The sequence below is a fragment of the Sus scrofa genome, chromosome 9, assembly GCF_000003025.6.
Source record: "Sus scrofa isolate TJ Tabasco breed Duroc chromosome 9, Sscrofa11.1, whole genome shotgun sequence".
NCBI lineage: Eukaryota > Metazoa > Chordata > Mammalia > Artiodactyla > Suidae > Sus > Sus scrofa.
Window position 1 is genome coordinate 93,756,044 of NC_010451.4, and position 22,957 is coordinate 93,779,000.

At 39.0% G+C, this 22,957-nt stretch overlaps 1 protein-coding gene across 3 annotated transcripts in view; it reads right to left on the bottom strand.

The window, feature by feature from the left end:
- The window catches only part of GRM3 (glutamate metabotropic receptor 3), a 243,509-nt gene that overhangs the window by 24,834 nt on the left and 195,718 nt on the right, over positions 1 to 22,957 (bottom strand). For all 3 annotated transcript variants that reach the window (XM_021063475.1, XM_021063472.1, XM_021063473.1), the window contains one exon: positions 1,565 to 2,631. In XM_021063475.1, the coding sequence (XP_020919134.1) occupies positions 1,565 to 2,631 (1,067 nt within the window). The remainder of the gene's footprint in view (positions 1 to 1,564; positions 2,632 to 22,957) is intronic.

Below are 22,957 nucleotides of genomic sequence, written 5' to 3' on the forward strand. Positions count from 1 at the left end.
TGAATCCGACTAGGAACCATGAGGTTGCGGGTTCGATCCCTGCCCTTGCCCAGTGGGTTAAGGATCCGGCATTGCCGTGAGCTGTGGTGTAGGTTGCAGACGCAGCTCCGATCCCGCGTTGCTGTGGCTCTGGCGTAGGCTGGCAGCTACAGCTCCGATTCGACCCCTAGCCTGGGAACCTCTATAGGCTGTGGGAGCGGCCCAAGAAGTGGCAAAAAGACAAAAAAAACCCAAAACACCAACTGTATTTATCCATTTTATTCCCTACATTTTAAAGGTACAGACTCTGCTGTGGTGCATAGAATCTGAACTTTGATTTTGCTGATTTAGTTCTGATCTTTTCTCTTTTGACAGATTTTCAAAAATTTTTTATAGGTAGTCTTAGAAAGCCTGACCTTTAGCCCAACATTAATGTATATATTTTATTTTCATTGCTTCTCTTTTAATGTAGGCTATGGGTTTCAGTCATGTGGTTGTGAACAATTTATAGACTAGACTCATTAGACTTTGCTGGTTTCTTGATTCTTTGCTTTGCATAGCTTTTTATTATCTTTCAGCTGCAATATTCAAGATTTTGGTAATGTAGGAATAGCTGATAAACAGAAGGTTTGGGCACTAAACCTACAGAGGCACTTTGTTTTGTAAAATCATGGTGTAACAAGGAAACCATAGTACCGCTAGAAAATTTTATGATGACTTAAGAAATATAGAGAATAAAAACCAATTGTCTTAAGAGGAAAAAATTCTTAGAGTGACTCATTAGAATAAAATCAGAATTATAAACACAAGAGCAACTGATGGGTGGTTTCAGCAATTTGAGAAATTAGAATGGAATGATGAAGCGTTTCTTTCAGAAGTGATGGTGATTATATTGAAGTATAAAAATCTGAACTAAATATTGAAGACTATGAGTAATGAATAACTTAATTAGGTTACCTGGATAAATACAGTAAAATTTTTAACTAATTCAAGGATTACATGTATGTGTCAGATGTGTTTATAGGAACTAAAGTTGTAGCAAAAATATAACAAATAGTGTATTTTAACCTGTTTTAGAGAAATAATGATGCTTATTTGAAACTTGAGTGAAAAATTTTAAATCTTTAAACTGATCCAGGCTTAATGTTGCAAGTCTGCTTTAATTTACAGGCCAATCTGTAGTAGTTGGGTCCTCTCATGTCTAATTTGAAGTATTCTCATTAGGTTCTTCACGGTTTAAGTCCTATTCTCTTGTCATTCACTTTCTAGATTTAATTAAAAGTTTTAAGGGTGTGTATGTATATTATACTTTTCTCTCACTAGATTATAAATTGGATGACCAAGCCACTTCCATTTATCTTCCTCTCTGTCTAGCACATTGGTTTTCACATAATAGGCCCTAATTTAATGCTTTTAAAACATACTGAATTAATTTCCTTATACAATACGGCAGTGCATCATGGCATTTATAATTTAGCTAAGTAATTACTGAGATAAAATAAAAGGAGTCTATTTTAAATTGTATGTAACAAAACATTAGCAGAATACAAGAACAAGGAAAAGAAGAAACCATTCCAAGACTTACTCTGTAGTCACTTGATGTCACATAAAATATAGGGAGGAAGGCCAACCAGATGATGCATGTGGTGTACATAGTAAAACCAATGAACTTGGCTTCGTTGAAATTTTCTGGGCACTTCCGCGTTTTGAAGGCATACACAGTGCATAAGATCACCAGGACCACATCGTAGGTAAGTGAGATCAACATGCTGGAATCTTTGACATTGCATTTTAAAATGACTGTTTCCCGCTTTTCTGGAAGGGTGTATCGCCTGGTGCCTGGAGCCTCCAGGATGAGCCACACAGACACGACCACAATTTGCACCAGTATCAGACCCAGGCAGATGAAAACCTGAGAACTCGGGCTGATGAATTTGGGCCTCTGAGCGCCATTCTTGACCCCGTCAAAGATGCGGGCGATGCAGTTTGTCTTGGTCAGCAGGGCTGAGTAACAGACAGCGAAGGAGGTCCCCAGGCCTAGTCGGCGCAATGCACAGATGACTGGTGATGGCTTGGAAATGAAGAAGAATGTCATGCAATATGATAGGCCAACCCCAAACAACAAGATATAGCAGAGCTCCCGGCCCGATGCTTTGACCAAGGGTGTGTTGTTGTGCTTGATAAAAACAGTCACAACCATGCATGTGCACATAAAACCCAGGCAGGCAATGGTGACCGGACCAATGGCCCAGGCATCCTCCCACCTGATGTAGTCCTCAGGAAGGTCAAAGCAGCCAGAGAGGTCTGCATTGGGCCACTGCCCAAGGCCGCAGTCCATACAGGTAAACTCGTCAGCCAGGTATTCATAGGGCTCACAGGGGATGCAGATCCAGCAGCAGACATCCCCTGGCTGCATGTTCTTCATTTCATTGGGTGCGCAGGGGTCACTGCACTGGGAAGTGGGGATTGAGTTCCGGGACCAGTGGATAGAGTTGACATCTAGTGATAGGGTTTCTGCCCAATGACCAACCTTCAAGTAGGAATACTTGCCACCCACATACTGGAAATTGAACACGTTGTATTGTCCCATTCCATCTCCAAAAGTGTCAAACTTGACAACGCTATCTGCACCTTTATTTGTGATGAATGGAGCTGTGACATGTAAAGTAAAAGAAGAAAAAAAAAGAACACTGTTTAGGTGTCTTAAGTGTGATCAGTTAATGACTTTATATCATACACTTGGCAAAAGTGAAATAACAAGGAACAAGGATTCCAAGACTGAGATAATTCATCAATTACCATTGAATTTGCATATTAAAAGCGACTGGAGTGCTCAAGCATTCATAAATTCATTCACTTAACATTCCTGAGTGCCTCCTGTGTGCCAAGTGCCAGCGATAATCATGAGTACAATACAGTGTCTGCCTTCAAAGGAGCTGATTGTGTAATGGGAACCAGTGAACATGTAGTGATATTCTACGTGGTATATAAATGTTCATTTCTTGAAATATTCCACAATAAGAATTGGACAAAACTTCATATCTTGTCCATATTATCTATTTATGCACAGAAATGAAATATTTTCATGAACACCTATAATTAGAAGGAATTTTTCTCCTTCAAAGTCAAGGAAAAAATTTTCCTTATAAATGGATGGTATGCTTCTTTTAAATAGTTTAGATAGTCAGAAGGGGAAAATAAAGACAACTCACCCATAATCCTTCAACTGTAGAATTTTCAGGTTTTGGAGTATATTCACTCTGACTACGTGTATGGATAGGTCTATATATTGTATGCTTCTATTCACATAAACACACACAACATGAGTATTCTGCGGGTATATGTAGAAGCTAAGTAACCACGCTTTAAAGTTTGTTCCTAACTAGACAGAATCTATAGACCTCAACCATGTCCCTTTCTTTTTTAAATTGAAATATAGTTGATTTATAATATTGTGTCTTGGGTGTACAGCAATAGTGACTCATACACACACACACACACACACATACACACATATATACATATATATACACATACACACACATATACATATATATATGATATATTCTTTGTCAGATTCTTTTCCCTTATATGTTATTACAAAATATTGAGTAGAGTTCCCTGTGCTATTCGGTAGGTCCTTGTTGGTTATCTATTTTATGTATGGTAGTGTGTATGTTAATCCCAAACTCCTCATTTATAACCCTGCCCCTTTCTTAGAGCCACTGCCTAAGAGCAGCAACTCTGAAAGTGTGTCTGGTCCCTCCCTTCCAGCTGCTGCTCATCATGTCTCCCTTTCCAACATCTGCCATTCTCATCACTGGTTTGTATGCCACCTTCTCTGGTCTACTCCGTGCCTCCTATTCCACACTGCCAATCTTTATTCTTTTCTTAGACATAGAAGAAGAATGTGGTTGATGTCTCCATGTTGCACAGACAAGCTCTATTAGTCAGTGTAGGCTTGCCTATGTTGGTAAATAGACTCCAAATTGTTTAAGGGCTCAAACATAATGGAAGTTTATTTCTCTCTCCTGCAGCAGGCCAAGGTCTTGGTCAGCGGTTATCTCTTCTCCATACATTGATTCATGAACCCAGATTCCTTCCATCCTGAAGCTATACCAATTCCTAGGACTTCCCCCCATCAGTGTCCATCCCATGGAAAGAGAAAGAATGTGAAGCAGGAGCACCCACTTCCTGAAAGTGTAAACCTGAAAGTGGCGTATGTTTTTATTCACATTCATTGATTACACATTAGTTACAGGGTCACACCCAACTTAAAGAGTGGCCAGGAAATGTGGCTTTAGCCGAAGTGCCCAGTTGCAGCCACAGATGAGAAAGTGGGATTTCAAGGATACTGCAGTCTCTTACTCTGCAGGTGTTTGCTGTCTGTTGCCTCCTCCCTGAACTTTATTCTACTTTCTCTGGGGCTCCTGTTGTTCCAGCCAGTGGGAAACATCTTAATCTTCTTGTGTTTGGTTATTTTATGGAGGAAAAGGGTCCCTCCAAGTTGCCTGGGTTCTTGGTAAAAGAAAACCTCCCATTTTACCATTTTGCTCTTGTCTATGGGGTGGATAGATGCCTCTAAAGCATCAAGTTGGGTGTTTCCAGTAACGTGTCATACCACATAAAAAGTCTGCTAGAAAATGTAGTTCAGTATGCCACATTTATTCTTCACTTATTATGATTTATTTTCTTGTAGTGTTCTTGTTATCTTACCTGCAGTTGACTTTCCTAAAATTCACTTAGCTTTCTGCCATTCATTTAGCTTCCCAACTCATCATGTATGTCTGCGTGTCTCTGTACTCAAGTTATAGGTTCAAGGTCATAGTGTGACAGGATGAAGTAATGGGTGTGTATATGATTTTTGCATTTAGATGGACTATGTGTGATCCTCATCTCTGTTCTAATAGTTGTATGTCCTCAGGCAAATTAACCTTTCTGACTCTGTTTCCTAATCAGCAAATTATAATATAAATACAAATTATAAATCAGTGTAAAAATACTAAATAGATCATTTTCTACCGGTTTCTAACATTTGCCAGATATTAAATGGTAAGATAATTCAACTCTCTGTATTATTTGTTGTTTCTCTTGATCTCTTGCCACAGCAGTATGATTTTTTGCAACTTCTACAACTTCAGACTATGCTTTAATATCTTTTAGAACAAATGAACATAGGAGTTGAAACATTATTGCTATATTTACAGGAGTAGGAATCAATATCAGAATTCTTATGTCATGTAAAACTAAATTTATTTAGCCTATGCTTAGAAAATTTTAATTAAAAATATTAGAGACTCCTTTCCCATGTCACAAATAAATAAAATGTTGTATATGCTAACATATTTTCTGTCAAGTATAAGAAAATGAGTTATTCATTTTTTTTACTCTCAACTACACAATTTCCACCAATGTTCAGTTGATGTTATTAGATCATCAACTGATTTGTAAAATAAATATGTTTTAAAACTTTAACTATTTCATTATTTTCACAGCTATTCTTGATTGTAAAGCTTCTTAAAAATAATATGTTTGACAGGTGATAAAACTGTTTTCTGTGTTCTGAGCTGGAGAGGGTTATTGGTAAGATTGTTGGCATGTGAGCTAATAATATAAATACTAAAGATGTAAAACATTCCTTTTACAAATCTTTTCTAGAAATCATCTAATAGCATCCACTGAATAGCGAAAGAGACTGGGGGCTTAGTTGAGAATAACAAAATGAATAACACATCTCTATTTTTAACACTTGTAAAATGATTTAGAACAGTAAATATTTGACTTACATGTAACATTTGAGAGGAATTCCTCAAATTTTTAATGCATCTTTTCTAAGCATTAGAATAAACAAACTTAGCTTGATGTAACATAATTCTGATATTGATTCCTACTGAAGAAAATTTGGTAGTAATATTTCAATTCCCATTTTTTATTGGTTGTTTGAAAATGCAGATCATGAATACATTTTTTAAAGATCCTAAAGAAGATTTTAACTCTGGCTTTTACATAATATTGCCACTAATTTTCATGAGGCTATTTTAACAGCAGGGCACATTATAGTTAGACTTTCATCAGTTTTTTTCTCCTTTGTACCTTTTATGTTGAAAAATTTCAAGCCTACAGAAATGATGAAAGAAAGGTATAATACATGATAGCATTGGAATCACCCAGAATTTACTGATTGTTAACATTGTGTCACGTTTGCTTTATCTCCCACTCTCTTTTTCTGGTTTTTGTTTGTTTGTTTGTTTTTCTTGTTTATAGCTAAAATATTTGTTAATATTTAAAGTTTTCTATTAAAAAGTATAAAATATGAAGTTTCAGTAATGATATAAAAGCAAGAGTTTATGGTCCATGGGCCAAATTCTGCTGGTTACCTATTTTGTCAGTAAAGCTTTATTGGAATACAGCCTTATTCATTCACTAACATATTATGTAAGGCTGCTTTTTTGATTGTTTTGCACTAGAGATTTTATGGTCCTAAAATATATACTATATGATGCATCCCATTAAAAATTCACATTCCTGAAATTGAGCCAGAGAAACTTATACACAGCAGTTTGGAACACACAATTTGATATTAAAATTAAATACTTACATACCTATGACCTAGAAATCACATTCTTACGTGTGTATCCCTAGAGAAATTCTACACATATGTACCAAAAATATGTAGATGAATATTAGTAGTACCATTTATAAGTAAAAAACCCCAAAACTGGGGTCAACTCCAGTTTCCAAAAGCAACCAAAAATTATTTTGTGGGAGTTCCCGTTGTGGCTCAACAGTAATGAACTGACTAGTATCTATGAGGACGTGGGTTCTATCCCTGGCCTTGCTCAATGGATTAAGGATCTGGTGTTGCTGTGAGCTGTGGTGTAGGTTGCAGCTGTGGATTGGATCCTGCATTGCTGTGGCTGTGGCAATAGCCTGGCAACTGCAGCTCCAATTCGACCCCTGGCCTGGGAACTTCCCTATGCCATGGGTGCGGCTCTAAAAAGACAAAAAAAATTATTTTATGTGTTATTAACAATATTATACTGTTGTGAGATTAATAATAGATGTAGGAAAGAACAAAAGTATTTTAGAGACAATAAAGTGTGAAAAAAACAATATGATTCCACTTTTATAAAGTTCTAAGATAAACAAAACTAAACATTTGGGGATATATACAGAAGTGATAAACTTTTATGATTTGTTTTTTATTTTTTGCTCTTTTAGGGCAACACCTGCATCCTATGGACGTTCCCAGGCTAAGGGTCAACTTAGAGCTACAGCTGCCACCTACACCACAGCCACAGCAATATGGGATCTGAGCTGTGTCCAAAACCTACACCACAGCTCATGGAAACACCAGATCCTTAACCTACTGAATGAGGTCAGGAATTGAACCTGCATCCTCATGGAGATTCATTAGATTCAATCAGATTCATTACCTGCTGAGCCACTACAGGAACTTCCAGAAGTGATAAAGTTTTTAAAAACAAATGAATGATAATGACAAATGTCAGGGTAGCCTGTATGGGATGGGCTGTGGTATGCACAGGAATAGGATAGGGAAAAGCACAGAGATAGATAAGAACTTGATATAGCCCATTCTTGTTTGGATAGAGTGTTTTTCATGGACTTTTATTTTATTGTTGTGCTTCATAAATTGCATTAAATATAATCTTTGTATAATTTAATATTTGATTATAAAATATTTAAAATTTAACATTTGAGGTTATACTATTCCAAATGCAGGAAAGATGTAGTGGTTAATCTTGTCATTCTAAGGGACTAATGCTGCAAGGTTTATTTCTCCTGACTATCACATTTGGGGACTGGGAATATAGTTATGATCAACTGCTTCTGTTGATATAATGAATTGCTAAGAGATCTGCTAAGATATGTTTGAAAATAGTTGATACAAATTAGAAAGAAAACACTCCACTTAAATGGTATCAAGAACAATAAAGAAAACTCCTCAGGATAAATTTAACAAAATAAGTGAAAAACCTCTATGAACACTAATGAAAGACACAAAAGAGTGCTAGAATAAATAATAAGACACCATGCTCTTGGTTGGTATTTGATTCTTCTTTGGTTGATTTTAATCATAATAATGATGATAGTAATAATATATAAATTTTGGTAAAAATGCTAACTTAAAAAAATTAAACAAGTTGAATAATTCATCAAGAATAAACAGGAGGAGGAGTTCCTATTGTGGATCAGTGGTTATGATCAACCAATATCCATGAGGAGGCAGATTCAATTCCTGGCACTGCTCAGTGGGTTAAGGATTTGACATTCCTGTGAGCTATGGTGTAGGCTGCAGACATGGGTTTGATCTGATGTTGTGGCGTAGGCTGGCAGCTATAAGACCCTAGCTTGGAACTTCCACATGCTGCAGATGCAGCCCCCCCCCCCAAAAAAAAAGAGTAAACAGGAGGAGTTCTCTGGTGGCTTAGCAGTTAAAGATTCATTGTTGTCACTGCTGTGGCTCAGGTTCAGTTCCTGGCCCAGGAACTTCTGCATGCCATGGGTACAGCCAAAAAAATAAACAGGAAAAAAAAGAGCAATGAGAAAACACTAGCATTATCAGATATTAATACCTATTATAATGTTATGTTCATTAGAACAGTTTGACGCTGATTAATGAATAAATGGAAAAAAACCAGTGGGGGTTGTATGAGATATCCATAAAAAAAAATCCATACATGAAGTTATGGAATACTATGTACAGCTATCAAAATGAAGTATTCTACACTGCACATATTTTGGAGCTATAGGAAAAAATCTGAAAAGTCACATGGTTATCTGTAAAACAAAGTATAATAATTTAACATTTAATATGCTGTCTTTTATGTAAATAGGGAAAATAGAGGAATCTATTCTTTTTTTTTTTTCTTATATACATAAAGGATCTCTGGAAGGATGCCCAAGGGCGGTGGTTACCAATGACAAGAGACAGGAAGTAAAGTGATGCATGGCAAAGATGGGAAGGAAGTTTTTACTGAATTCTTTTATAATTTTTTTTCATTAGGAAGTGTATGATTGTCTTAAGTATTCAAAATATAATAAAAAATACATTAATCAAAGATCACCATACATTTGAGTGAAATTCCAACCTGACTGAGGAAGACCGAAACAACCAGAAAAAGAAACTTGGAGTGAATAGAGACTGCAGGGGACAAAAGACAAATCTTTAAAACAGTGAGCCGAGAGAGATAAGAAAAGACGCTGCCTCTGTGAGATAGGTATGGTCTAGTCCTGAAAGGGGACATTCAAAGAAAAGAATACACTTTTGGAAAGGAAAGTAGAAATAGAAATTCATTGTAATAATTGAAAGTTAAATTTGAGAGAACTCTCAAAGTTTGACAATAATGCTGAGAAGGAAAGTAGAAAATAAAACAAATTTGAGAATATTCTGTGGAATTTCAACATTCAATCAATAGATGTTTTAGAAAGAAAGAGAAAATAGAGGATGTTATCAAAAGAATCAAAGTGAATAATTGAAAGGACCTGGCCTGGGAAACAGTGACAAGAGATTATTGCTCTTAGAAGCTTGTCACAGTCACATAAAAATTAGGTACATGTGTTATTTTGATAAAAATATAAAGTGTAAATAATAATTGAGTCAGGTCAGACAGAACAGCTTGCAAAGTAAATAAATTAGGAAAATGATACTGCTGACAGTATTATCAAAAGTGCTTGGTAAGTGGGTGGTGAACAAACCAATAGTCCTTTGATAAAGTTTTGTTTTTTAATATATATTTTCCTCTTACTAAACCTGTCTTGTTAAGTATGTAGCAAAGTCAGGTCTATTGTCTAAACTATTTGAATCCCGAAAACATATTAAAGTACTTCAAATGAATACATTGCAAATTTTAAGCAAAAATCCATTGTCAGCAGAAGTGTGCCCTGACCTGTGGTTTGGGATAAATGGTACTGCATCTGGACCAGAAGGAAAAAGAACCAAAGAGGAACGTAGAAGCAAAAGGTAAGCCACGTCTGTCAAATATCCCACAAGGGACAACAATCCTGTGCCTAAACGCTTAATCCAAACAAGACTGACCTGGGGAGTGAGGAGGCACGTAGAAAAACCAAGCTATTTCTCAGGTGCTGCTGGGGCAACTTCAAGTGACAGAGCAGCGTGAAGCCCTCGGGTATTGATCCTGTCACCTTCCTGATGCACTTAGAGTTGCCTCTAAGTCAAATGACTCACCAGGAAATAGTTCAACCCCAGTGAACCAGAAGCATGGGTCTCTGGAGGTGAGTGTACAGTCCTGTAGAGGGAGGAAGCCCTGGGGAGTTTCCTATTTCTCAAGTTGAAGCTCCCCAAGGGAGCAAGCATCATTCAAAATGGAAAAATAAATCACTTCACCTTTGTTGTAACAGCATAAAAAACCCAATCTAATCAGAGGGGAAGAGAACGAGAAAGATGGCAGAGTTTTTTTGTTTTTGTTTTTGTTTGTATTTGTTTTTCCTTTTTCCGCAAAGACTTAGCACCTTATCCAAAATCTCCTTCACTGCCTCAAAACCAGGTCCCCATTTTTCAGCAGGATCATGATCTGGCCTCGAGTCAGGAGAAGGCCTCCTCAGTTTAGCTCATTATCCAATTAGTTCTGACTCCAGATTCAGATGGATTTATTTGAGAAATTTAGTACCAAGGTGACCGGCCCTCCTAAGCGCCCACTGCATAGAGACGAGGCACGTCTATGCCTTACAAGTATCACAGGGTCAATGACAGGAGAAAATTAAATCAATCCTTTATTTTTTTCCCTCTCAGACAGAAGTCCAATTCAAAGACAATAATGTGGCTCTTAACAGGCTCTCAGTAATGGGCTTATAACTGCCATTGCCTGGGTTCACATCCATAAATACTAATGAAGATTACAAAAGCTACCAGCTGCAACATGGCTCTGATTTTACAACCACGCCATTACTAAAATTTGGGAACTAATTTGATGGATTGGGATAAAGACAGAGATGAGAAGACAGAAATTGGCATTTCCCTTGAAAGACCTCATTAGAGGTCAAGAGGTGAAGAAATCAAAATCCTTTGGCTGAGGCAACAGAATCTTTCACAAACATCATGCAGCAGGAAGATAGCAAAGAATAAAAATGAATCCTTGGTTATCTGTAATTAATTTACCCACCGATTAGGAACACGATTGCTGAAGCATTTCCACAGTTATTTATCAACGATCGAGCCGAGCTGCTGGGGCAAAGTGCCATCTAGAAGTCCAAGGTGCTGCCTCACTCAGGAAATATGCTTAGTTAGTACCTCAGGTGCACAAAGAAAGTGCCTGTTCTAGAAAAGCTATTGAAAGAATGTTGCTTTTTTTTAGGGTGTTAGGACTTTTGAAAAGACCCCTCTTCAAAGTTAGCATAGCTAACGCTTCTAAGGCTACATGGTGTACTTTGCTGGTTTCTCTACCTAGATTCTGTATGTTATGGCTGAAATTTTCAGCACTCCAGGACGCTCTGAAAGGAACAATCTACTCCTAGACTAAGAATGAAGAATGTGGAGGCAAGGCACAGAGAAATAGCAGTGAGTGGAAATTAGATGCCAATTTCCTTCAACCCTGATTCAGGGAGCAGGCTCAGGGCCTGCTTTTACTTAATTTACTGATTTTTTAGCCGGAAGGCTCAAAGTGCCTGCCAAATCTTTGGTAAGCGACCCTCTTTGATGTGAGCTAATGTAACTACACATCTCTTTCGACTCTCCTCCAAATCCTAATCTCCATTGCATAATCTACTGCTTTTCTTTCATGCCCTATGATGAGATTTTTACAAAACTTTGGTTTTTTCAAAGCTGTACCTGCAGCATATGGAGGTTCCTAGGCTAGGGGTTGAATTGGAGCTTTACCACAGCAATGTGGGATCTGAGCCGCATCTTCAGCCTACACCACAGCTCTCAGCAACACCAGATCCTTAGCCGGCTGAGCGAAGCCAGGGATTGAACCCGCCTTCTCATGGATACTAGTCGGGTTCATTATTGCTAAGCCATGAAGGGAACTCTGAGATTTTTTAAAACTTTCAATTGAATAGAATTATATATATGTTCAGAAAAAGGGTAAAAATAAGAAAATTATCACAAAGTGAGCACACTCATGTAACATGATGGATGATGAAATCCATGTCCCGGTCTCTATCTACCCATCCTTCTTCCCAAAGGCAACCACCATCATGCCTTTTAGTACTATGAACAAGTGTTGCCTGATACTAAACTTTATATGAATGTAGAAGTCTTAAAATATGGATTATTTTGCTTCTAACTACTTTTGGTCACAAGTCTGGTGAGATTCATTCAAGTAGTGGTAGGAAGCTATAGTTGGTTTACTTTTTCTGATGCACAGTATTTAATTGCATGGATGTGCCACCATTTATTTAGTCATGCTTCTCTTGATGGACATGTCTTTTAAGTCTCCAGCTTATTTGAATAATACAGTATCTTTAGCTGGGTTCTCCCAGAAGCAAACCCCAAGATCAGATTTGAGTTCAAGTCGTTGATACAGGAGTTTTTAGTGGAATGGAAAAATAAGATATAGACAAGAATGTGTCTAACCCAGAGCACAAGGATGAGCTCCAGTGGGCCTCATTCTCACAGAATTCCCTTGGGAGGCAGCATAGGATGGGAGTTGGGATATAATACCACAGCCAGGTACTAGCTTGGATGGGACAACTCTTGTTTGTTACTGGTCGGTGGCTGCTCCAGGGGCAGTAGCTTCAGGCACTTTCAGCCTGCTCTGTATACAGGCAGAGCATGGCCCTGTGGCCAGAGAAAGCTCCTATTAGGAAGCCCTTGACAGGGGTGAGAAGAGCGAGTGCCAAGGGAGGTTGGGGGAGGCACTGAGAGCAGGTCCCACAGACTGCCATGACCATTCCAATACGCGTGTGCGTTTCTGATGTGTGTGCATGTGTGTGTGTACTGGTGTACCCATGTGCGTACGTGCATACAGTTGTGAAACTGCCATGTGTTTGAGTTCCAGATGCTTTACTTCCTTAATATTGTTGCTTCTGACACTTAGCAGTTTTGGTGGAAATGTAGTGATATCTGCAGCATTGTGCCATCAGGCTACCAGCTCTTCCTCTGTGCTGCCATAGCATGCCACACATTGACCTTTAGGGAAATTAAGTACATCTTGGAAGAGTATCCACTGTGTGTCCACATCTTCACTAGATCCTAAGCCTCTATAGGCTAAGGATGATGCCTCATTCATCTTTGTACTCTCATCATCTAAGGCAGTCCTGGGCATGTAGTGGGTGGTTATTGATGGTTTCCTAAACTGATGAATAGACTTATTAGACTGAACAGCATCATCTCAGGAACGTAAGACACATGTCAGTGAATGAGCCATACCAGAGTCCAATTAAATAGCAATCTTAAGAAATGGGCCTGCTTTTGCATTTTGGTAGTTTACTGTATCATTATGCAGCCAAGGTTAAAAACCAGTAGTTTTCAGTCAGGGGTGATTTTTTTACCTCTCCCCTCCCTCCCTGCCCCCCAGAATATTTGGCAATGTCTGGAGACGTTTTTGTCATTATAGACTCAGGGTGGGGGCTTCTGCTGGCATTTAGTGGGTAGAGGCTTAGGGTGCTGCTAACCAATCCACAACACACAGAACTCACCCTTGCAACAATCGTCCAGCCTCAAATGTTAATAGTGCCGAGACTGAGAAACCTTGCTCTAGGGTAATACCTATTTGGATTTTTAGAACTATTTTAATAATCCTAAACCTCTTTAAAACAGCCATGCCAGACAAATTCTTTATTGGTGTTATAATATCAAGGTTATAATATTAGAGTCTTTCTTTCTTCCTACAGTTATTTCCTGCTTACACAGTCCTTTCAACATTCTCCTTCAAAGTCCTTCCCTTTTCACACTGGTCACCAGTTTTACTGAACCCTGTCCCCATCTTCCTCTGACCTCAACCACAGACCCCATTTCATATAGACCTCTGACTTTCCTTTTATCCCTTTTGAAAAACCAGCCCACTTAGCTGGGTGTTTCCCTGCTGTCAATCACCTCCCTTGTAGGAAAGCAGCAATCTCGTGTGTTGAAGGGGCGGTGTCGCAGACTCTTTTAGAGCAGACCTACAGCAAGAAGAGCTGGTGGTGGTGGTGTTGGAGAGGGGATGGGGGAGCAGGAGGTGAGGGTCTCTGTGAGAATTTTCTCCTTACTTACCATGAAGTTGCTGGCATAAACCTAAGCACCCAAGAACACTGTGACTTTGCAGCCCTCACCAAAGTTTTCAGTTTTGTGAAAAGAAATGGTGGATTCTGAGGACAAAGTTAATCTGCCCTCATGTTTTAAAATGTGACTGTATCACATAGTAGAGCATAGATTAAAGAAATGCTTCCCCCCAAACAAAGTTGGATAGAAGTACATGTCCATGACTTTTTAAAAAAAAGACAGTAGGTATCCCTTTCCATGGTCCTGCCCTTAAATCACGTCGCCTGCTGTGCTGCAGTTCTGAATGCTGCAGGGGAGTGAAATCTGAGATGGACAGAGGGTGAAAGTGGCTGAAAAAATCCCTTTCAGAGAGGTGATTAGAAGTCAGCAGTGCCAACTTTTAAAAAATTCGTTTGATTAAATACTAGCAGAGCTAATATTCTGAAGAACATAATACTTGATAAAATGAGCCCTCCATTTTTAAGCAAATGATATCCTACTTCATAAAAAAGCCAAACAGCAGAAATTGTATTCAGCTTTCGAGGATGAACTTCCAAAGATAAGCATGGCAGCTTAGCATGCGTGGTAACTGCAATTTCTATGGGGGAAGCAAATTAATTTCTATTCTCTTGCCTTATGCATGCCTGGACATGCATTTGACTCTCTGTGTGGTATCCTGCAAAGAGAATACAGGGAAAATAAATTACTTCTCTTCCCAGCATGCAGGTCTATAGACTTGTTACATTGTCATGTTTTTCCTAAGCCACTGCAGTGTAGCCTCATCTTCCTCTTCCCTGAGAGGGGCTGCATCATTGAACTCCCATATTTAAGTGACCTTGTCAGAGCATCAAGCACTTCTACACACTGTGAAAAAAATTCTAAACACACATTTCCCTGAAAGGGCTTCTGTTCCACTGGAAATAATTAAGGTCACAGAACTGAAAGTAATTGCTTTACATTTTCACCCCAATTTGTGCCATAATTTCTATTTTGAATTATTCTAAAAATAAAGGGGCAAAGGGGATCATAAATCTGGTTATTTTCTTCCCTCTTAGAAGGTATTCCTAGAAATTAATCAACCTCAGAAATCATTTTAGCTCAGATGAATCCTCCACTCTTCTTCCAATCGTGTTAAATTAATGAGGTAGATTAAATTAACATGGTGCTAGACCCCTACCATATCTCTTAGGCATACTAATTATATATGCTATGTATAATTATCCATATATAAGTAGACAATATATACTTATGTAATATCTGTAGCATATACAGTATACACCTATGTAATATGTAATTGTTATGCTTAGGGATATGTTAGGATTCTATAACCAAGTTAATGTTATTTATTATATATTCATATATGTAATCCTCTTGCATAAATTCCCATATTTCTGAAAAATGTGGCATTTTTACTGAAAAACCGGGGGATAGAGCATTGCTAACATCCAGGACTTTACCCGAGTCATCCTTGAAATCATTGGAGAACATGATAGTTATTTTCATATCAATGTTCAAGCAGGTATGTAATTATAAAGGTGACACAATTGTCCTTGGGGCTCTTCCACTTGCTTTTTCTCTTCCTCCTTTTTTTTTTTTTTTTTTTTCCTCAGCATGCTTGCTTATTCCCAATACCCTTGATTTCTGTGGAGACCTAAGCAAAACCAATTCTCATCAAGGAACTGGGTTCTGTGTAGGTAACCCCTTTCAGGGCTATTTATATTGAAAGAGAGCCTAGTCAGAGAACAGTGTGAAAGGCCATCGTGGATACATCATTGATGATGGAATCTGATATCACAGTGGAATGGAGAAAGAACTTTGGATAGAAGGTTTGTCCAGCTTTCCCCACATAATATCCTTTGGGGGAAAAGGAATGCTTTTGTTCCCAGATTATGTTTTAGCCTCAGCCCTAAGAAGAGAGAATTTCTGTTCCTTAGTTTCCATTCTTTCCCATATTTTTCTCCTCCACAGAAGAGGATCTGCAGATGCGACTGGCTGCGTCTGACATTCACTGGGTTTTCCTTCCCTAAATGGCAGTATCACAGTAATTAAGTGAGACAGGCAGGTACTCTCCTACTTCGAGTGGCTGACTGATGGAGGAACCAACCTCTCAGGGTGGCCTGGGCCATTTTCATGCCCATGCTTGCACTTGTCTCAAGGTTCTGCAGACACAGACATGGTGGCATTTGCCTAGCAGCTTCGAGCCTCTTCCAGGCTCATTTTTGCCCCCTGCATCAGGCAAGGAAGTCCTGATATTCACCACTCAGGCATATGGACATTTGGATCTGTAGGCCTGGGCTTTAAAGATCCAGTCATTTAGAGAGAGCTTGTGGGAAACCTGAGCCTGTTTTGGCTTCTAGTCTTTGCGTAGTATTCTAGCCATAATAGAGGAGTCTTGTAGCAGGAGGAGGTGGGGAAAGAGATCAAGCACTTGTTCACTTATTAACCAAAAGTTGAAATTGATCCTTCTGTGTGGGAACCCAGGAGGAGAAAAGGAGCAAAGTAGGATTTGGCACCCTTAAGGACCTGTTTTTCCTATTCATCTAGCTTAAGACGTATCTTAAAGACAGGGCAGAGAGCAATAAAGAGGGGAATGAATCTCAGTTATCGTACAAATGGTTTAATGTCAGCATTCAAATGTCAAATGTTTGTTTTCTTTCAGATTGGAATTACAGGGCACATGCACCAGTAATAGGGGAAAAAAGAGAAAAAATATAGAGGAAGCTGAGAGGATAGGAGGCAGGGTGGTGGATACTGGCAGATCCATCATTTCTGGAAAACTGGATACTGACTTGCTTTTACCCTAATTCTGGTTCTCATTACGATCTGTACAGTATCAACAGCAGCTCAAGATGTGTCTGGCACACAAGGAGTGTGACATAATAGGAAACCATTATTGTTACTATGAACCACTGTGATCACCTCCTAGATGATTTTCTGTATCCAGTCTCCCCCTTTTTTTTCTCTCCTCTTAAAACACCTCAAAGGCACCATAACCACTCCATTGCTTGAAGGTCTAAATGGCTTTCCTGTGGCATCCAGTAACAGGGACTGAATTTTTTTTTTTATCTTCTTTTTAGGGCAAAAATACGTGTTCTAAGAAAAAAAAGTTCCATGATCAAACAGTAAGCTGGATTAACATAGCTAAACGGGTGTCGTAACTGGATGCAGGTGTTAGTTCTCAGAGTATCTAATTTGTGAATCTGTTTAGAGAAACATCTGGAGATTGACATGGTATATAGCCTTTCCCCACATTTTGGACTGCCAAACTTTATTTTATTTACTTTACTGAGGATGCCTAACATCTTGTGTAGTGGTGTCTCTGGGAACTACACCCTGCAGCATAAAGTATCGTAATGAATTCCACAGTCCTACAAAATCCAGTCCACCTCACCATTTAAGTCACACCCACAAGAAAATCAAACAGCCCCCTTCCTCTTTGCTGTTATGCAGGCTGCACTTTCCTACCCGTGCAGCTTAATGCGCGCCCTTCCCTGTGCTTCATACGCCCTTTCTTTCCCGTAATGCCTGTAAAATTGCTCACTTCCTTTAAGGCCAGCACAAATATTGCATCGGCTGCCCTTGGCTGGCTCTCAGCTGAAAGTGTAATTTCGCTTTGTGAACCATGACTACTGTTCCTTTTCTTTATTTCTCTTCCATTTTATCTTATCACTATATTGTGAGCTCCTCAAAGGCAGAAACCAAACTTCATTATCTTTCAAACAGAAATTATAACCTGGAATCTATAGGCTAAGATCAGCCTGAGAAATATGCTTTATTTGCTCTTTATTTTCAAAGCACCTGAATTAATATCCTTTATTATAATATGGAGAGAAAAATCTAGATATTTTTCATCTCTTGAGACACAGAAAGACTGGGTAACCCTGGGCCTTTGTTGAGAAAAAGGTTGGCAGGAGTTCCTCTGCCTGCTCCCTCCTGGAGCTGGCCAGCCCACTTGATGATGTATTTGAACTTGCACTTGTCAAATAATCCTGATACAGGATAGGTTCTGGAAACAGTTATTTTAAGCCAGGTGTAGTTACCTCAACAGATATCGAGGGAGAGGGAAAAAGAATCCTACCGGTTAGAAAGAAAATGTTAGATTTTTTCAATTTGATTTTCTTCTCAGAACGAGGAAAGGGGGAGTAAATGAAGGGAGTGTGTTGGTGGAGAATGCAAGTAATCAAGTGATGCTTGTCCATAAATAAACTCTCTGCTGGGGTTCCAGAGCCTGTGTATACACCTCCAGCAGAGAATGAGTCAATAAGTTGTTGATTTACTCTGGGGCCCATGTCTAGACTGAGAACCCCATGAGGGCTGGGCTGGGTCATTACCATTTTTCCCTGCAGTCTGCTGCCTGCCTATGTTGCAATCTCAGTTTCATCTCTTGAGGGTTACCTCGCTAGTGTTTCAGTGGCCTCTAGGATCCCAGGGAACATTATACTGAGAGTGTTTAGCACAGCATCTGGTGTATAGATAGTGCTCCAATAACTCTTGGCTTTATTATTACAGTGTCTGCCCTCTGGTTGGTAGTCAACAAATGTTGGTTAAATGAACGAATGAATGAGTGAGTGAGTGAATCAGTGTCCATCGTGGTATCGCCACCGTGTTATCAGCCAGCTGATTCTCTGAGCCTTGGTTAAATGGCTTAGGTCTGTTCCGATAATTATTGTATGAATCATAGCTAATCTAAGCACTATAGTTCTTTAGATTGCAGTCTTCTTTGACCTAAATTAGACCAAAACTGCCTAAGTGTTTATAATGTATTTCTTTCTAGTTAGAAAAATACTTTGTTCTTTATTCAGCCTGTTACCACAGAATATATTGTCCTCTTTTCCAATTTTTCAAATTGCTTATGAATTAACTGAATCCCACCTGGCCGGAAGTCTTGTCTGATGACCTCTGTTAGAACTGGATCTCAACACACATGTAAAGTGCTAGAAGTAGTGGAAAAATGTTGAACTTCATCTACAGGACATAATTTTGGCTATGGTTCCCTCTGTACCTTTGGGGAATTTTTGTGAGAAGGTGGGCCCTGGGGGATGTTGAAGGAGAAAGAGCTGGGAAGGATGGAAGCATTTGCTTTGGAAAGTTTCTTCTAGTTCTGCTTTCCTATCCCTGTTCTTTTCTTTCGGAGAACCTATAACATTTTTGATAGCAGAGATTTTGTCTTATTTGTTGTTATAACCTTAGTACCTAACACTTAATCTGGGTTGGCTAGGAGTTCCCATTGTGGCGCAGTGGTTAATGAATCCGACTAGGAACCTTGAGGTTGTGGGTTTGATCCCTGGCCTCGCTCAGTAGGTTAAGGATCCGGTGTTGCCGTGAACTGTGGTGTGGGTAGCAGACGCGGCTCGGATCCCGCATTACTGTGGCTCTGGTGTAGGCTGGTGGCTACATCTCCGATTGGACCCCAGCCTGGAAACCTCCATATGCCGCAGAAGTGGCTCAAGAAAAAGGCAAAAAGACAAAAAAAAAAAAAAAAAAATCTGGGTTGGCTGAATGGATAAAGGAACCAGTAAAAGAAAGAAAGAATGAATAAAAGGATGCAGAAAGCAAGGGACATCCCCAAACATCAACTACTAAGTTGATAAAATTCTTATAAACATATATGGTAATAGTATGTCATTACATGGTGATATAAATATGGTCACGATCCTCTGAAGAAACCTGGTATAGAGTTAATACCTCAAAGCTTTCTTCTGAAAACTGAAACATGTTTGGAAGTGGCATAGATTATTTGGTTGTAAAAGGTTCTCAATATGTACCACCAATGAATTTATTTGGAAAAACCCAACTTGAGGTATTCCGTTCTGTTAGCTATTTTAAAATAACAACTTATAGATAACATCTCTTCCTTCCTCCATGCAAGCACCAGGGCCTGAGATCCTAAGGAAATCAGAGACCACTTTGCTATGCCCTCAATGCAGGTCTGGTCTAGTATGGTCAGGACGAGCCACACCCACAGCTACTTTTAGGCACTGGCATTGGATATTTGAATTCTGACTGCCCAGTTTTTTTTCTCCCCCTTACATCATTTCCATATGTTATGAGCCAGAAACCTTCTCCATACCAATGTTTGCCCCCAGAAAAGGGTGTGATTGTTGGTTATAGAGACTGGAATATAAATTCAGATCACTGTAAGAGATTACCCGTAGGTTCATTTTATAAAATCTGTAATCCCATTGTAGAAAATGAAGGCTTTGTCCTACTTCATGGATTGCTTATTGTTATCTGGGAACAGATAGTTTTTGGAATGGTCAAAATATATTTAGGACAGAAGGGAATCTTTCTCATGTCCAGGTTTGCCTAGAATTTGGCAGATGATCCCATCCTTGCATATCTACCTCTAGTCCCATTTTATTTTGATTTCAGAGTTCCTTCTGTGGAAGGTGGAATGGGAAGGGATTTGTGTGTGTGTGTATGTGTGTGTGTGTTTGTTTGGTCTTCTGCTTTGTTTTGTTTTCTCACTATTCCAATTGTAGTGAGTGCTTTCCGTTTCAAAACTAATGACAGATGGCTTTGGAAGGAGGTGGTGATGATTTGTGATTTTGGCATTCATGGGTTAGAATATTATATATCTTGGATCAAATACCTCTGAGTAACTGCACTGCAGAAATTGCAGTTTGGAGTTTGATCATAGCCGTTGTGACGTGTTTGTGCCCCTGGGCCTGCTGGGCAACCTGGTATTAGCTTCAGCTCAGCCTCCCATCTCTGATTGTTGCTGCTACAATGGTCAGTTTGCCACACTTTTCTTCAAACAAGTTCAAAATTGTCCTTGGAGCATTTCTTTGTGTCTTATTGTCCTTAAATGTATTATACGGTAAATCATTTGAAGCACAGGCAATAAGCAATAACATTTTTACAGGAGCAATTGGAATGGATGTGAAATCCTTTTTTGCAGAGCTTCTCTTGCTAATGTATGATTTGAGAAAGAACACATTTGCAAAAACTTTGTTGCAGGGATAAAGGGGAAGGGTGAAAACTAGTTCTTTTCCTTTAGATTTACTGCTTTCCACAAATGCATAGAGACATACAAACAATGACAGCTATTACTTTCTTTTTTATTTTCATCCAATGAATTCAACAAATGGCATCAAGCATCTCTGGGTGTGATCACTGCCATGTAAAGTGAGGTCTCCTTTCTAGTGGAGAAGTTGGTTATTGGAGCAGGCTTGGTAGGGAAATGATTTAAAAGCAGATATATCTTACAGCAATGAAGTTGGAGACAGATGTTTTGGGGTCTCCATGTGATGGCTAGGGAATACCCTAAGGGTTCTTTACTTGGTTCCCGTCAGAGGTCTGCTCAGCCAGATAGGGATTTGGTGCCTGGAAGAGAAGCTTATTGTCAAAAGCATATGTCTACATGTCCAGAAAGCTGACTCACATCATGTGGCATTGCTGGATCAGACCGTTCTCTTTTATTGCTGATGGTTGTATTAGTTTCTGGAATTTTAGGTGGTGATGGGCAGTGACTAAGGCTGCAGGTTTCTGTTGGATATTGAGGCATTTGGCGTATATGCACCTTCATTTATTGAATAATAAATATCCTTGTTCTAGTACCCTCTCACCAGTTCCTTCTTATAATCATGTAAGGAAGGAATCATAAACTATATTTCTAATTACTACTGCCTAATCATCTGAGCGGTACTGTGTATCTACTCTTGTGCTTTGCATACATCATCTCATTCATTTAATCCAACAAAGTGGGTCCTTATTAATGTTTACAGATGAGGTAACTGTGTGTGAAAGAGGTTGAGTAATGAGACTACTAAGTGAATGTCACAGAACCAAACCCAGGTCTGCAGGACTCCATCACTTGTATGTGTGTGTTTCTTCTTTCTTTTCTTTTAAAGGCTGCTGAGGCATATGGTAGTTCCTGTGCTAGGGGTCGAATCAGAGAAGCAGCTGAGGCCTATACCACAGGCACAGCAACACTGGATCCAAGCCGCATCTGCGACCTATGACGCAGCTTGCAGTAAGGTCAGATCCTTAACCTACTGAGCAAGGCCATGGGTAAAAGCTGCTTCCTCAAGGACACTGTGCTGGGTTCTTAACTTGCTAAGCCACAATGGGAACTTCCTGTACTTGTGTTTTAAACTATGGTCTATCCTATCTTTGATTCTTGAGTCCCTAGTCTAATGCCCATATTCGTTCATGTTGCATCTATAAACATAAAGTGAGTTCATCTACCATAGTGATTTGCACATACTACTTTAGTTGTCTTGAAGGCAGAAAGCACGTCTTATTCATCTTTCATATTCAGCACAGTCAGAGGCACATAGTGAGCATTTCAGTAACTGCTTGTTAAATGAATGATTCATAATGAAAACCAGAGCAGATCTTTTAGGCAAAATAAGCAAACCCTTCATAGTATGATTTGAAAATTCCAGTAAATGAGTCATTTGAGAAAGAATTTTTTTTTTTTTTTTTTTTTTTTTTTTTTTGCTGTCACATGGAAAACAGTGAACCAGACTAGAAGGAATATTTTGGCCTCCCATATGAGTAAACATCTAAGGAGACAGGCTGTGTGTGTGTGTGTGTGTGTGTGTGTGTGTGTGTGTGTGTGTGTGTGTGTGTGTTGCATGGTCTACTTCAGCAGATCCACATTCCCTTTCTGGCTCTAGGCTGCATATCACAGAGTTGCTTTTGTGGTATAAGTGTCTTCTGGATAGATTCAGTGTTATTGCTTTGAGTATCTCATTTATTAATAATTTTGGAGACCATATTTGTGAGTTTGTGAGCAATTAAAAACATTGCATCTTTTAAATTAGTGTAAAGGGGAAGTTTGATAAACTCTTTTAGGAGGCTTTGAAT